Source organism: Dreissena polymorpha, chromosome 6 (assembly GCF_020536995.1).
Source record: "Dreissena polymorpha isolate Duluth1 chromosome 6, UMN_Dpol_1.0, whole genome shotgun sequence".
Taxonomy (NCBI): domain Eukaryota; kingdom Metazoa; phylum Mollusca; class Bivalvia; order Myida; family Dreissenidae; genus Dreissena; species Dreissena polymorpha.
Window position 1 is genome coordinate 30118625 of NC_068360.1, and position 17713 is coordinate 30136337.

Below are 17713 nucleotides of genomic sequence, written 5' to 3' on the forward strand. Positions count from 1 at the left end.
TATACAGGTTATCATTTTTGTATCAATTATTTCTCTCATGAATTGTAACTTGATTTTTACAAATTCTTGACATTCAGATCAAACAATTTCCATGTAAAATTATTTCATTTTTAACATTTCAGATCTGTCATCAATGGCACCACACTAATATAACACCACATAACAACTTCAAAGCACATATTTCATCAAAAACGTATATATATTGACATTAACAGACACACCCAGATAACTCTGATAAATGCACATCATAATTCACACATCATTTTGATTTCATAGTCAATAAAAGACGACTCATATAACGCAATTCTAACATAAAGTCGCACAACAACCACATTTACATGTATTTTTATTGATTAATTGGTAATGCATCTGTTCATGTAACCAATATTGAAATATTATCACTCAGCCGCCCTTCTGTAAATGCCCATAGTCTATGCATTTTAACAGTCAATCGAACTTCTGTAAATGCCCATAGTCTATATTTTTCCACACTCAGCTGATCTTCTGTAAATGCCCATAGTCTATATATATCCACACTCAGCCGAACTACTGTATATGCCCATAGTCTATATATTTCCACACTCAGCCGAACTTCTATAAATGCCAATTGTCTATATATTTCTACACTTAGCCGAACTTCTGTATATGCCCATAATCTATACATTTCTACACTCAGCCAAACTACTGTATAGACCTAAAGTCTATACATTTCTTCACTCAGCCGAACATCTGTATATGCTCATAATCCATACGTTTCTACATACAGCCGAACTTCTGTATATGCCCATAGTCTATATATTTCCACACTCAGCCGAACTTCTGTAAATGCCCATAGTCTATACATTTCTACACTCAGCCGAACTTCTGTAAATGCCCATAGTCTATATATTTCCACACTCAGCCGATCTTCTGTAAGTGCCCATAGTCTATACATTTATACACTCAGCCGAACTTCTGTATTATGCCCATAGTCTATACATTTCTACACTCAGCCGTACTTCTGCATATGCCCATAGTCTATATATTTCCACACTCAGCCGAACTTCTGTATATGCCCATAGTCTATACATTTCTACACTCAGCCGAACTTTTGTAAATGCCAATAGTCTATACATTTCTACACTCAGCCGTACTTCTTTATATGCTCATAGTCTATATATTTCCACACTCAGCTGAACTTCTGTATATGCCCATAGTCTATATATTTCTACATTCAGCCGAACTTCTGTAAATGCCCATAGTCTATATATTTCCACACTCAGCCGAACTTCTGTAAATGCCCATAGTCAATACATTTCTACGCTCAGCCGAACTTCTGTATATGCCCATAGTCTGCATGTTTCTACATCCAGCCGAACTTATGTAAATGCCCATAGTCTATATATTTCCACACTCAGCCGAACTTCTGTATATGCCCATAGTCTATATATTTCTACACTCAGCCGAACTTCTGTATGTGCCCATAGTCCAAACATTTCTACACTCAGGCGAACTTCTGTATATGCCCATAGTCTATATATTTCCACACTCAAGCAAACTTCTGTATATGCCCATAGTCTATATATTTCCACACTCAGCCGAACTTCTGTATATGCCCATAGTCTATAGATTTATACACTCAGGCGAACTTCTGTATATGCCCATAGTCTATATATTTCCACACTCAGCCGAACTTCTGTATATGCCCATAGTCTATATATTTCCACACTCAGCCAAACTTCTGTAAATGCCCATAGTCTATACATTTCTTCACTCAGCCGAACTTCTTTATATGCACATAGTCTACTTTTTGTTACCCTCAGCCGAACTTCTGTATATGCCCATAGTTTATATATTTCCACACTCAGCCGAACTTCTGTATATGCCCATAGTCTATATATTTCTACACTCAGCCGAACTTCTGTAAATGCCCAGTCTATATATTTCCACACTCAGCCGAACTTCTGTAAATGCCCATAGTCAATACATTTCTACGCTCAGCCGAACTTCTGTATATGCCCATAGTCTGCATGTTTCTACATCCAGCCGAACTTATGTAAATGCCCATAGTCTATACATTTCTACACTCAGCCGAACTTCTGTATATGCACATAGCATATACATTTCTACACTCATCCGAACTGTAGTCTATATATTTCTACACTCAGCCTAGCGTCGGTTTATGCACATACTCTTTACATTTCTACACTCAGGCACCCTTCTGTTTACGCACTTACTATGTATTTCTACCCTCAACCGCAGTTCTGTTTGTGCACATAGTCTATACATTTCTACACTCAACCACATTTCTGTTTCTGCATTTAGTATATATACCTGTTCACTCAGACGAATTAAGTTTATGCACATAGTCTATATATTTCTTCACTCAGCCGCTCTTCTGTTCATCTTTATATGCACTCAGCCAATCCTCTTTTTATGAACATAGTCTGTAAATTTCTACACTCAGCCGAAATTATGTTGAGGCATGCAGTCTGTATATTTATACACTCGGAAGAACTTCTATTAATGCTTGCAGTCTATATAGCTCTGTACTCGGTCGAACTTCTGTTTATGCGCATAGTCTATATACGTCTACACACAACAAAACGTCTGTTAATGCACATATTGAAACATTCAGCCAAACTTATGTTTTTAAGGCCTATGTATTTTTACACAGCCAAACATTATTTTATGTTATTGGTATAGAACGTTATTCACTAAGCCAACATCTATTAAGGTTATTGGTATAGAACGTTATTCAATGAGCGAACATCTTTTTTTCTATATACAATTATTCACTCAGTCAACATCTATTTAGGTTATTTGCATATAGCCTTATTCACTCATACAACATCTTTTAAAGTTATTTGTAGATAACATGATTCACTCAGCAATATTACAATTGATGTTATTTGCAATCATTCAGGGTTTTTCATATTATATGAACAGTCATTAAGATTATATGTACAATACGTTATTCACTCAGTCGAACATCTAATAAGGTTGTAATTTGAATCACAAATGTTGAATATTTTAGATAATTTGCATATACTTTTGTGCACTCAGACGAATATCGGTTAATACATGTTAAATGCAAATGTGTACATAATTTAACTTTCTTCAAACAGTCAAACGTGTGCAGGTATTCTATGGCTTTCTTCACTCAACTCAACATCTGGTAATGCAGATATTTTTGTAATTTTCTACACTAAGTGAACATTTGTTTATTCTTGTAGTGTATAACTGTCTTCGCAAAGTCAAACTTATGTTTATGAACGTAATGTATAACTGTCATTACTCAGTAAAACATATGTTTGCGCACGTAATTAATTATTTCCTTTACTTAGCCATTCATCTTTTTATGCACAAAGTCTTTCAATTTCTTCATTCAGCCGAACATATGTTTATGCAATAGTCTAGAGTTTTTTTTAACTCAGTCAAATATCTGTTTAGTTTTTTTTGCATGTATTTAATCACTCTTGTCACTCAATAAACTGTTTATGAAGGTATTCTATCGCTTGCGTCACTCAACCAAACATCTGTGTATTCAGGTATTCTATGATTTGCGTCACTCAACAAAACATCTGTTTATGCAGGTATTCTATAACTTTCTTCACCGTATCCGTTTCATCTATCAAATGCGTGTCTGGTAACCGAACACTCGTGAAGTCGTCTAGAATGTTTATCATCTGTTGCTGACTCATGGAATCGAAACCGAGGTTCACAAACGATTCGTTCAAATTTTCTACAGCTTGGCCCATCACGCGTTTTACAACTTCAGTAACAAGAACCTCCAGTGTTCCTAGTTGCTCTGCTAAAGATGCGCTAGACAAAGCTTCCTTATCCAGTTTTGAGAATGTAATGTTGTCTTCCTGATCTTTGTGAGCGAGCACTAATGGAGCAGTCTCGTTAATCAGCGTAGTAATTTGGAATGGCGTTTTGGGAGAATTGATCAGATCTTTAGCAGCCTTTTCCCAATTTACAAGAGCATAAATAGTTCCAGTAGAATTTTGGAGCAAAGCTTCTTGAAAACAGCTTCGTATTTCTGCAACTGACATCAATAGGTAGCCTCTGCTTTCAAAAGTTTCCCTTATTTTGCTTCTGGCGGCCATGCCGACCGCTAGCGCTCCCCAATTGATGGTTTGTCCAGGAAGTTTCTGCTGTCTTCGCCATGCCATGAACGCATCCATAAAGCAATTAGCTGCTCCATAGCTGCCCTGGCCAATCATTCCGACATAGGCACTGATAGATGATGCGACGACAAAATAGTCCAGCTGCATCTGTTTTGTTACTTCATGTAGATTAAGCAACCCTAGAGCTTTCGGTCGAAACACGTTTTCAAAATTGTTCTTGTGGATGTTAATCAATGATCTACCATCTACTACACCTGCACCGTGAAATATTCCTTTAATTGGTGCTGGCTTCGTCAAGTTGTCGATTTCCAAGAATGCTGTTTGAAGGTCAGATAATATCGATACGTCAGCAACCACAGACAAAACGGAACAATTATATTTCTTCTCTAGTCCCCGCCTTTCCGCCATCTGATCTTCAGAGGCATGACTTCTTGTGATTGAAACAATTGTTCCAGCACCCATTTCAGTCAATAGTTTGGTCATTTCCCAACCAAGTCCAGTGAGCCCGCCTGTTATAACATAGACGCTCTGTTTGTCAAAAAGGCAAGCGAGAGATTTCTTCTGGGGATAAAGGTAACATGAGTTTAGATCGTCAACTAATTGTATCTCCGACAGTTGTGTACGCAAAAGCGGATGTTTTTCATAGACTTCACGTACCATTGGATAACTGTTATTGATCCATTCAACGGTATTAATTAAATTTTCTGCTATGTGTTCCACTGTAAATATTTTTGTTAACTCTACATATGTCAATGTGAATTCATGACAGGTCTTCAACGCTCTTCGTTCTCCAGGTGTAAGGTTTTCTTTAAAGCACACTAGTTTCCTGCAGATCGATGGGACTAATGGAACTCGCTCTCCAATTCGCTCATACGTTACCAAGCAATCAACCTTGGCATGGTCGTTTTGTCTAACAAAGCTTACTTTACCTGAAGTTGAAGATGATAAAATTTCCCTCAATAAAAAGTGTGGCCACTCAGGCTGATCATAACAAAAAACAGCAACCGATGATGCACCTTTGATTATATCGGCAAATCTGCCGAACAGCATAACGAGCGTAAGAAGCCCTGGTTTGAAGTAGCACAAATCATCCACTTTGACAAGACATTTCTTTGGAACATGCAATCGTGTTTGAACATTTGACGAAAACAATGCAACGTACTTCATAAACTTGCTTTCATCTGTAGATACACTTCCAATATGTTCTAGTGCTATCAACGTATATGGATCGTTTGCAAAGTCTCTGCAAGCCGTTTGTTTGTTCTGATCGAACAGAAAAGTGATCGCTGTCTGAACCTCCAAAAACGCAAACGTGTCATTTGGTGGCGATGGCGTTTGTCCATCCTTTCTCAGATACATGTCAGGCCCGGTTGACTGTAAAGCTAAAGGATCATTTTTCACAATTGATGAAGTTGCGAAGTCGCGAAAACCAGGTGTCATAAGCTTACGAGGGATTCGAGAAAAATGTGCACACATCAGTGTTTCTGGTGTTACAATTGTGTCATGGCCAAGATCACCTTCTGATGCGTCCTCAATAAAGTTAACGACCCGGTCAAGCACGTCTATTATAGACGGCTGAGTATCAATCATAGTTATGTAATAGAGTGCTGATTCGACATTTAAGGAACGAACAAACCCCCACAGTTCTGCACCAACTACGTTTATCTCACACGGGGAAGAAAGCATTGAAGACTGTGTGTTTTCAGTAACAATGTATATAGGAATAGGGTTAAGCTCGTGCCAGTATTTTATTACTTCCGTCACGTTCATACAATTTTCAATCATCATGTTATACAATTGTTTGCCCTCCAGTGACATTGGCGAATCTACATGCGACGGTTTGTAAAACAGTATTACCACAGCATCAAACTCGTTCATCTTGGCATTTTTCAACTGCAATGCAATAGGTTCTTTAGCAGTCAGTTCTTTGAACGTATGACCTCGCTCTTCTAGATTTTTCTTGACCATAGAGTTGTGACTGTTGCTACAGAATAAAATCATTTTCTTCACACGCGGATTCTTATGGCCAAAATGTTTAGATGACTCCGCATGCCACTCTATGTGATAGCGTAGCTCAGCTGGGACACTTGCTGCTCCTCGTTTGCTAAATGTTGTATAGTTTAGAATCTCCGCTATTGTGTTGCCTTTTTGATCGGTCAAGACAATATTATAGTGAAGCTGTCGAACTGTTTCCAGTATTGTCGTGTTGGATATGTATGAAAATACCGTCATTGTCGTCTCTGGTTTTCTGTAAACTTTGATCGACCCCACTGAAACTGGTAGAAAAAACAGCTTTTCTGTTGTAAATGCTTGCAATAATTCATCAGTTGCCATGCTTATTGTGGATTGAAGCATTGCGTCGATCAAACATGGATGAAGTGTCAAGTTTCCTGATTGCTTTTGGACATTGTCAGTCAACTTTATTGTCGAAATTGACTTCTGGCTTGTAACTAAAGAACCTATAAGAAGTCGAAAATCACTTCCATATTCAAAACCAAACGCTTTTAATCGATCATAAAGTTCATCCCTTGACAAAGCATTTACTTTATGTCCAACAAAGCTAAGCTTCATTTTTTCAACGTCAAGGATTTTCTCTGCGCTGATTTCAACGGGCCTTGTCCATCCTTTGCAAACAACGTTTTGACCGAAATTTATATGAAAAAACACCTCCTTTGGCGCGTATGCTTTGATGGAAACTACTAGAGGGTCGCGATTGCTTTTCTCCACTTTCACTTGTCTAACAAACTCAAGAGAAACATCGATATATTTCAATGAGTGGTTCTTTCCAAAAAACGTTTTCCCGATTTCAAAAGCAATTTCAGAAAAGAATGCACCGGGAACAACGATTTGGCCTCTCACGAGATGCTCAGTCAAGAACAAGGTGGACGCTTGCATTAAGTGAACATGCCAACTGTCATTTCCAAATTTGCTGGGGACCACAAACGGGTGTAATTCTCTTTCAATGTCTCTGCCTTGTGTTCGAAGCGTAGTTTTCCAGACACGCAGGAGTTCGTTTCTTCTTCTTTGAGGAAACTGTAAATCGCTCAAACATTTACTTTTTGGTATTAACTTGTTCCATATAAAATCAACCCCATAATTAAATAACTGACATACTGCATTTCCTAAGGCAGATGACTCTTGGTTCTTTAAAATGCTTGGAACGCATATTGCTGTTTTTTCTTCTGTAAATATATTATTGAGATGCGGTCCAAGTACAGGTCTAGGTCCGATCTCTAGATAAACAGTTTTGCGACTGGGGTCTGAAATGTTAACCACGGAATCTGCGAATCGTACAGGCTGTCGTACATTTCGTTGCCAGTATTCAGGAGAGCAAATAAGTTCTTTGCTTACTGCTTCACAGGTTACGGTGGAAATCATAGGAATGGTTTTCTGTTGAGATTCAAGTTTACCTACAGTGGTTTGCACCATCTTCGCTGCAAAATCTACGTAACTGCTATGGTATGCACATGAAGCAGTAATTGGAGTGACAACAGCGTCTGGGCAAATGTTTGGGATCTGTTCAACAAATTGTGCAATCACATTTTCACATCCAGAAAGTGTAAACGATTTTTTGCTGTTAAATACAGCAATTTCTATGTCTTTGGTCTCTTGACAATGCTTTTCTATGGTGTTTATATCTAGATTTCGCACCACAATCATTTTTCCAGTAGTAACGGACGCCAAATGCTTTGATCGTTGATATATCACCTGGACGGCCGAAGCCAAATTGAGAAAGCCGGCAACGTAGGCTGCAGCAACTTCGCCAACTGATTGGCCAATCACGGCGTCTGGCGTTACACCAAAACGCGTCCAGATGGCAGCCAAGGCAACTTGGTAGCAGAATATGGCGATGTGGGACACGCAAGGGTCAGACAGGAATTCGGCTGACTTTTCCAAAAACTTAGTTTTTATCGACCATCCGGTCATTGGTGTTAGGTAATGGTCGATGTCTTCTAACTCATTACGGAAAGATGCATCTTCTAGAAGTGAATATCCCATGTCTTGCCATACAGTGCCTACTCCACAGAAAACATATACAACTTTTGGTTTCCCGCTTGATACGTCGGAAATACGTTTTCTTTCAAGATACTGTTTTAATCTTTTCACCAGCTTTGCTTGATCCACAGCCAAGAAGGCTTCACGACACTGAAAAATATCTCTTCTGCAAGTAGTCGTATAGGAAAGTGATTGCATGTCTACTTCCTTTGTCTGAAGTTTCCGTAACAGATGCTGAACGTTCAAACGCACGGTATTATGGTCTCGAGCGGTTATAGCAACGATAGGAGGAAGGATGCTGACAAAAGTCTTGATGCTGTTGGCATCAGATATGATTTCGCGAACGACAACATGGACGTTCGTCCCACCAAAACCAAAGCTATTCACACATGCTAGTCTTTCATAATTGTCTTCTGGAATCCACTCTTCGCATTTTGTTGGTACCACGAAGCCATGTTCGCTGAGCCGTAATTTTGGATTTTCATTGTCTGGTCTGTACCATAAAGAGGGTACAACGATTCTGTGTTTCATCATCAGCAGAACTTTGATTAGACCGGCTACTCCTGCAGCGGCTTCCAAGTGACCAATGTTTGTCTTCACTGATCCAATGAATTTTCTGTGATCATCGGAACCAAGTACCGTTCCCAGCGCGTTGCATTCTACCGGATCTCCAACTGGAGTGCCCGTACCTGTTGTAAAATTTAATCAAAATAAACAAAAACTGTGCGTTAGGAACAGAATAATGTCTTGCTAAGGAAATAAAAGAAAATGTTCATTTTTATATACTATAGTTCAAATAAACACGTTTGTTGGGGTAGTGTTCTTACCGTGTGCTTCTATAACTTGAATCTTGCTCTTATCTATATGGAACTTTGTGATTATTTGTTTGATCAACTTTTGCTGCTGATCTTGGGCAGGTTTCGTAATTGGCTGCGCATGTTGCCCATCCTGGTTGGTACCTGACATTACCATGCCCCATATTTTGTTGCCGTCACGCTGAGCCTGTGGTGATTATAATTCGATATAAGAATATTGTATTGGTATTGCAAATGAAGAAACTGTTGGAACCACGTGTAATACGGAGATGCGAATGTCTATGAGTACAGCGACTGAAAATTGTAATATTGCATTTCCTACATACACATATTTCATTGTTATAACACCTTCCTTCCCAACGATATAAAACAGTATATAAAATACATGCATTGTTACGAATGTGTTATACGCGAGGTTCTATCTATATATGAAGTGTCTTAACAATATCTTGTTCAAGTAAGTGAGTGGTCTGCATTTTTCTATATAGAGTTGTAGTTTCCCTACCCCTGTATCAACTCAAATGCAAGTGTCGAATCGGTATCTACGAATGAATTATCATCAAAATGTTAAATATTTTATAAGAGTATTAACCGTTGTGTTTTTCTTACAAACGACTTGTATTAAAGTACAAATGAACGCTTTTAAGTCAAGCTCATTTTCGGTACAGTTTACATAAAGAAAACGTTCAATAAGGGATAACACTTTTACAAATCCAGTTGATCGTCTTGTATGCAGATATAGATTAACATACTTAATAAGCAAATGAAGTTAAATTTAAGTGAATTTATGTTGATAATTTCAGATAGAGGTAAATCGACTTTTTGCTTCGATAACTACAGTTTAAAAAGCAAACATACATCTTGCAGACGTTTGAGGATGACGATGCCACACCCTTCGCCTCTCACATAGCCGTCTGCCTCTCTCGTGAACGCCTTGCACTGCCCACTTGGCGACAGCATCCGGGCCTTGCTCAAAGCCACGAACAGATTAGGCTCCAACAAATAGTTCACACCACCACAGATAGCTGTGTCGCAATCGCCTAAAACATAGCTAAGTTTGATAGCGTTTGATTTGTACGTACATTTAACTTAAACCATTTAATTGTTTTACAGATCTTTGTACGCTATGTACAGTGCTCAGCAGATGATAAGCTACGTTTTATTTTTTGTAACCAAGTTTAAATTATTAACAACAAATATATATGACAATCGTTTGCGAATTTCAACGATCTAATTACTAAATAATTTTACTCTTGCAAGGTAACAAATTGACACTTTCTACATCAATGAAGTAATCCGACGGGTAACAGGAATCATGCAAAAGTGGTGTATTTAAATACTATAAATGTGCAGACGGCTCGCAATGTTTATTATGTTATCTGTTATGTTGTGTGTTAAATTGCAAGTGATTTGAGTTGAAAGAAACCAGACAAAACATGACATGCATTCGTTTTACTAAATGTGTAACTGATGACGCGTGGAAAATTCGCGCTCAGTATATTATGATTTATAAAAAGCCGAGGTTGTATTTCCAATGAACTCTCAGTAACACACACAGTATAAATAACAACACAATCTATAATTCAAAAAGAGCTAAACATCAATGTAAGCAATCTCTTGCACAACAGTTACATTACATTCACATGTATGTGAGAGCAAGGAACGACAACTCTGCATTGAGATTGCAATTTATGCATTAGCTACCTGTAAGTAGAGCCTGTGATCCTAGGTGAATTGCCTCAAGGGATGAGGAACACGCAGTGTCAATGGTCAGTGCCGGGCCAGTCAGGTTATATACATACGACACCCGCGCACTGATGATGCTGGAGTGACTTCCAGTAACGGAATATGTGCCGAGTGCAAGCACATCGTCCGTGCCTTGTATGTTGTAGTCGTGAGTCATTGACCCTGTGGAGATTGAAGAAGCTCGTAATGTCATGTATATTATCGATCCTCGAATTAATTTCGGGGGTGGGGGAGAGTGGGTAATGATTTATTTTTTTATTTGTTTTATTGTATTATTATTTTGACAAAACTTTGAGATTTATTGGAGCCACCGTAGATTTTTGAATTATCGATGCTCGACTTAAAGTGGGTCATTTCTTGTCGAACTATCAATGATTAGCATTAAGGGTTCATTGTAAACGGCATGTATCTTGAAACTGTTCACCACTGTTTGAGCTACCTATGTATACGCCAGTAGTTCCCTTCTGCAAGTCAAGTCTAGTGAAGCCTCCGTCCTGTGCGGCCATGTCAACACACTGCAGGACAATCCGTTGTTGGGGCTCCATGGTGATAGCTTCTTCGTCCGATATTCCGAAATAACCATTATCCCATTCCTCAAATCTACATAAAACGCGATTTCAATATTTTTACATGACTTCCATAACAAGTATATTGCTTATGTTTGACATTGACCTCAAAGCATGGTATTTGCCGTAAAGGTGCAGGTGTGTACCAGACAGCAAACAATTCAAGCAAACAATAGCCATGAAATGAAGCACATTTTTAACAATGCATCGAAATAAACTCTTTAAACGGCGAATTGAGTGCTAAGATTAACAATTATGTTTAAACGTATGTATTACCCGGGAATGAATCCTGCTTGTCGCACATACATCTTGCCAGGTGCATTTTTGTCTGGGTCATAATAATGGTCAGCGTTCCAGCGGTCCGGTGGAACCTCAATCACGTGGTTTTCACCGTTTTGAAGCACTCGCCAAAACTCGTCAAGATTGTCAGCGCCAGGAAACCGACAGCCGACGCCGACCACTACGATCCCGTCGGCCTCCATCACTCTCTATGTTCGCGATCAACTGTAACAGAAACAGAAGGGGATGAATACAATTGTTAGAGTTTATATGCAGTTTGTGAAGTGGGCAGAAAAAGGAGTGGAGCAAAACACTAGTGAAAAAAATGCACAGTAGCATGTCCTAAACAATATATTATTACATAATATCGATGCAAGTGCACGCTTATTAATAAGACAAAAAGAATAATGTTTCTCAAATCGACATTATCAAGTATACATCCATATTCAATGTCAACAATGTGTTCTGGCGTAAGACTATTTGGCAATTGGTCACTTTCTTTAAAAAAGGACCGCGTTCCACTATAGGAGCGCTCTCCTGCGGATGCTGTTGAAGTTTTGCTTCTTTTATATCTGTTATTTTAACGCATATCGTTGTGTGCATACGGACATAGTAGGCATGTATTAGGTGTTTGATGAACATGAATATCCTAAGGTGCGTCTTGTCAATAGAAAGTATACGTGGGGCCCATGAATCAAATGTGTGTCATGTGCACAGTGTGGTCTACGAATCAACTGTCATTCATCTGACCATAATAGTGTGGTGCCTGAAAATTCAATGAATCACGCGTGACCATTGTCATCAATGTGTGACTTTATATATAATTGACACATTACTCAACAAATGAACGTGACATTGCCATACACAATTACCTACTACAGTGCAAAGAAAATATAAAGATGTAAAGACTACATAAAGATGTTTTAACTTTGTTAAATGTCACAACGGCACGATATATTGGTTCTTCGAATCAATATAAGGGTGGTTTGACATAAATATTTACAAATGCGTCCAGTGTAATGATAAATTGACTCAATATATTGACAGAGGAATCAAATATATTGCTATTTTGACACAACAATGTGTATTTTGTACGTATCGGACAGTAAAGGGATTCCATACACACTCCTTCATGTTCATGTACTGTATTAGAAAATTCACCGGTGCAATGTTCAAGGTAAATAGTCGGGTTATCCGCATCATAATACACGTCTGTAGTCAATAAAGCTAGAATGTGTAAGAACAATGTTAAATAAAGCTAACCTTTTCAGAGAAAATGTACATCGTAAACAAGATTTAGTTAATTATTCTTGGCAATCATAAACACCTATTTAATTTTACTGCTGCTCATATTGCTTAATGTATACATATGAGAATCCTTATTTAAAACTGGTACACTTTAACTATTGCCTGGGAAATAATGAATTGTTCATTTAGCTTAAAGTGAAAAGGCACTTAAATAGCCCTTTTCACAGATTTTGGCAGATATTGAAATTTGTCATTAAATGCTTTATATTGATAAATGTAAACATTGGATATAAAAAACTCCAGTAAAAATCAAAAACAAAATCAAAGAAAAAAATCAAAATAACCCTCAACTGGACTCGAACCACTGACCCCTTGAGTGAAAGTCTAGCACTTAGACTACTCGACCATCCGTGCTCATACATTGATTGATGTATTTTATACTTGATATAAGCAATCTTCGTAGTGTCACAAAATATAACGACAACAAAAGAACTCTCCAATTTATCAATCGTTTCGCGTTGCAACGCTTTATAATTTTCAGGTTTTTAATTCGTCAAAAGATTCATATAATGGATATTTTAGAGCATGGTAAATGTTAAGTATTACTGTTGCCTCACAAATATCATAACTACAACGAGAATTTGCGAATTTGAAAATACAATTCAAGTACATAGTCACAATGATGGTATTGTTCTGGTGTTGTGTATGCTTTCGACATCACTTAGTTTTAATAGAACACTTCTCACTTTCAATAGACCAGCCATCTATAATCTCCCTTGTTAAAAGGGACTCTCACAGTTCTCAAGCAGTGGTTGAAGTGTGCGCTGATGACTTAATTGGTATTAAAAACTTCCTTCTGCAGTATGTACAGGCTGAATATTAAATTATTACACTTTAATAATAAGTGACAATAAAAAAGCAAGGTTTTTATAGACAGTTTTCGACAATGACTATTTCTGAGTAAGATATTTTTAACAGACATTCTGAGTTTGCGAAACGAAGGGATTTTTGTATAATTCAAAGATGATTTTTAAAGAAGTCTGACGGACATCTTTGACACAAAAACAAGGAGTCCTAGTCTCGTTATCTGGAGACTCGGACCACCGGACTCCTGTTAGTGTCGAACACTGGCAAATGTAAAACACTTCATCCAGGAAAAAATAAGTTTTAATTGTTTGGATGCATTATTTGAAACAATGAAGATGTTTTGTACGCAATAATGTCGGCGTTTCCGATCGCAAAAATTGCCATTGGCGATTGAATCTTTCAGCTTGCGATTAAAGTTTAAAATTTAAACGAAAATGGCGATTGTCGAAGAAATCTATGTTTCTCTATAAGTGTATCACTATTCTCTTTTTTAAACAATATTCGGAACCTATTTGCACAGGTAATCGCCATAACCTTCACATGGGGTGAGAGATAATCCACTGATAACAGATACCATGACGTGAGTTTCAAATACTCAAGTCACATCACACAGTCATATGAGATGTTTCACGGGAAATTCTAGGGTAACTTCCCAGACGCCACACTGTGATGTTCACCGCCCAATAGGTTACGAGAATGTGTATGTGGGCATTTAACTTGCGAACATTATTTTAAATTGACGTCGGAAATGAAGTAAGAGTTCACAGTTTTACCATTTACGGAATATAAAATGGGAAATAGAACAGTACATTAAAGACGGTTTTCGGGCGTCATCATCACACCTTTTTGCAGTAAACAATTGTTACTTATGAAAAGTTAATTGCAAATGTTGAGCAATTAGTTACTAACGGCGAGTAAGTTGTGAAAAACACGTTTACAATTAGTTCTGGCTACCATAACTTTAAATTTCCCTTTTTATGATTTTTGACTGGCGCAGCTTTACATGTATGTCAATACTATATTAACTGTTCTCTGAAGTTTTTTTAGCTAGTTTACAATTTGATGCGGTACCAATTTAATTCTAGTGCATGTATATTTCAAATAGTCTATTTATAGAACTGCTTTACAACGTTTTTCTACAGCCACGTGATATTAACAATGTGCTATTCGTGTATGCCATGCAAAACCAGTGTTATAAGAAAGAGCGCAAAACTATTGCTGTCGTCTGCAATGTCAAGTGCCACGCATGTAAAGGACGCGTTTTGCAACAGACGATGTGCTGTAACAAAATATAGACTAGCAACCCAGCGCACGCAGTATTTTACACTGAAGAAATTACGTTTGAATAAATTATCTATTAAAACTATAGAAAAATATGGCTATTCACGAATAATACGTTGCAGTAAATGTATTTTTAAAGAACCAAGAAGCGCAAGATTAAGTCATTTGGCAAGTGCGTTCATAAAAATATTGGGGAGAGGGGGAAGGAGGGGAGCGGATAGGAGTTAACCATGGCAAGACCCACCCAATCGCAGACTGTGGCGTCTGAAAACAATCTCTAGGAAAGCTCTAACATTGTATACTGTTACTGCCTACTACATGAAAATAAATAAATAAATGTACATGAAATGAATAAAAACATGAAATGAAGTATTTAATTTTAGGTAACAAATAACTTATTTAAATGTGGTTTGATTGATAATTTAATACAATGCTTGTTGATACAAATGCATTTATGATAATAATTATGTTGTTCATTGGGCAAATTAGGTTATTATGTGGGTCGTCATCGTCGCGCTGAAATTCGGCTACTACTTTTTTTCCTTAGCGCCAACCTAGTGACCAAATTTTTATTACATTACATGGTTTTCAACTAAGCTTCTGCCCGTAAATAAAGTAGCACTTATTATCATATAATATAATGGTTAAACATAATGACCATTGGCATTCGTGAAAATAAAATTGTTTACTAGTATTCAAAATGTATAAAAATCTATTAAATACAATGACATAAACGATTATAAATCTTGGTCGGTATATAAAACTTATGAATCAAGAGTTTGTGTACAATGGTAATTGAAAACGAAAGTACATCACGTAACATAAATAAAAACAACAGTTTATACGCAGAATTTTACCGTCATGTTCTTTATAAAAACAACCATTGTGCAAATACGTATTGTTTTATTTATTTGAAAACTAAAAGCAAAAAATACAACACACTTAACAAATAAAACTTACCAAATGCTAAAAATCGCGATCGAACAGCAAGCCTTCTCCTTGGGCGGAAGTAATACGTCTTATAATGTTGACTAATAATTCAGACACGCATGCGTCAAAATAATATTTTTATTTATGACTTGCTTATCAAATAAATATTTAAGAGTGATGTTCTTTTTGCAAAGATTGAATGTATGTAATCAGAGTTATGTATTAAATAGTAAAACACATGATAGTACACCACAAAAGGTCTACGCAGTTTACACAATTACACAGCGTATACACGAATTAAGCGTCAATGTATGGAACGCCATAGCTGCCTTAACATGATAACGTACGGGCCTGAGCCGACAATAAATAATTGAGCATTAGTACTGTGTGGTGTCCCTCGATCGTGCTTAGGCGCTCGCTTTCACTAAGCACGATCATACAAAGGGAAATATGTGTAAATCAGCTGTATGTGTTTATATACTACCCCTGATACTTTAAAGTATACTACAAAGTACCCGATGGCCGGTGTACGTAAAATAAACTTAAAGTACCCCGGGGTCTGGCCGGATGCTTTTAAGCGTATTATCCGTATCCGGGGTAAATGGTAGTGTACAATGAGCCGACAATGACCAGTTGAGCGTTAATTGCGCATGGTGTCCCTTGATCGTTCTTAGGCTTTCGATTTCACTAAGTCCGATCACTAAAAGGGAAATATATGTAAATCTTACAGCTTTATGTGTTTATATTTCATTATATTTCATTATTTTAATTGATTCTCACTTATTGTGCTTTCTTGTTTTTATTGTAAATTAGATTTCATGTTGTTGTTTTTTTCATTTGTTTACTTTTTGTGTGTGAATGCATGCGCTATTTTCTATGTATGTGTCAAATACTGTACAAGTGAATATTTTTGCGTGTCGAAATGTTAGCGAATTCAAAATAACAGACATTTAGCCTGTGTAAATGTTAGCGAATCGCCAATATCAAAAGGGCATACAAATATTTCAAGTTGTAAAAGATGTAATTTATTGCTGGTTACATACACGATCGTTAGTTTACACGATCGTTCGATTGGCGAAATATAACTGACTACATTTAACATTGTTAGTGTTGTGAAGTCTATTTGTTAATGTTTAGGACAAATCTTGTTCTATTTTAACTGTTTTAATGAGTTGTGATCGCATAAATATTGTGAAATAAAATGATTTCAGCATTGTTGAGTCTGTCTTTTTCTTTGTCAAAAATTGCTGTTTGCTAGTAGTTGTTCACTTGCATTACACGAATGTATAAGACCATTGCGAGATTCAAGTTTGTTGCTAACACCTCCATTGTAATGAGTGCAACACTCATCGGTTTAATGGGAAATACATGTAACTATTAGCAAGGCCTTTTCTCCGATAACAGTAACCCTATTTTTATCAAGCGATAAGTTGTGAAAACATGTTTTCCTACCGAAGCTTGATAGTTAATCAAACAAAATAATAAATATATTTTTTTATAAACTTTTTTATATATATTTTTCCAACAACTAATAATCACAATTATTTTTTATTCGATCAAAACGTAGTTTTTTTAATCTTTAACCGGTGTCAAGATTAAATTTCTGCCATGATGGTAAACAGTATTTATCTTTACCCGGTGTCACAGTAAATTTCTACTTAATTGCGGCTCGAGACTCATATCTACAAACAAATATGGAATGTGTTTAATAAACATTTGAATTGATGCAGAGAGTGTTTTGTCTTTATTGACATTAGAAAATCTATTGATCGAAACATTTCAGCACTCAAACATTTCATTCACTTATTTAAATAGTAAAAGTTACCCTAACATCACATTGTGCATATATAAAAAATCAAAAACTTGGTTAAAT

The 17713-nt window shown here is 36.9% G+C and overlaps 1 protein-coding gene across 1 annotated transcript; it reads right to left on the bottom strand.

The window, feature by feature from the left end:
* Window positions 1–2599: 2599 nt before the first annotated feature.
* LOC127834696 (phenolphthiocerol/phthiocerol polyketide synthase subunit C-like) lies at window positions 2600–15922 on the bottom strand. The gene is made up of 7 exons (XM_052360718.1): window positions 15871–15922; window positions 11512–11739; window positions 11109–11269; window positions 10628–10831; window positions 9782–9963; window positions 8936–9110; window positions 2600–8797 (listed from the first exon to the last, which is right to left on the bottom strand). Exons 2-7 carry the CDS (start codon window positions 11715–11717, stop codon window positions 3552–3554), a joined length of 6174 nt encoding a protein of 2057 aa, XP_052216678.1. The 5' UTR covers window positions 11718–11739; window positions 15871–15922; the 3' UTR covers window positions 2600–3551.
* Window positions 15923–17713: the final 1791 nt, after the last annotated feature.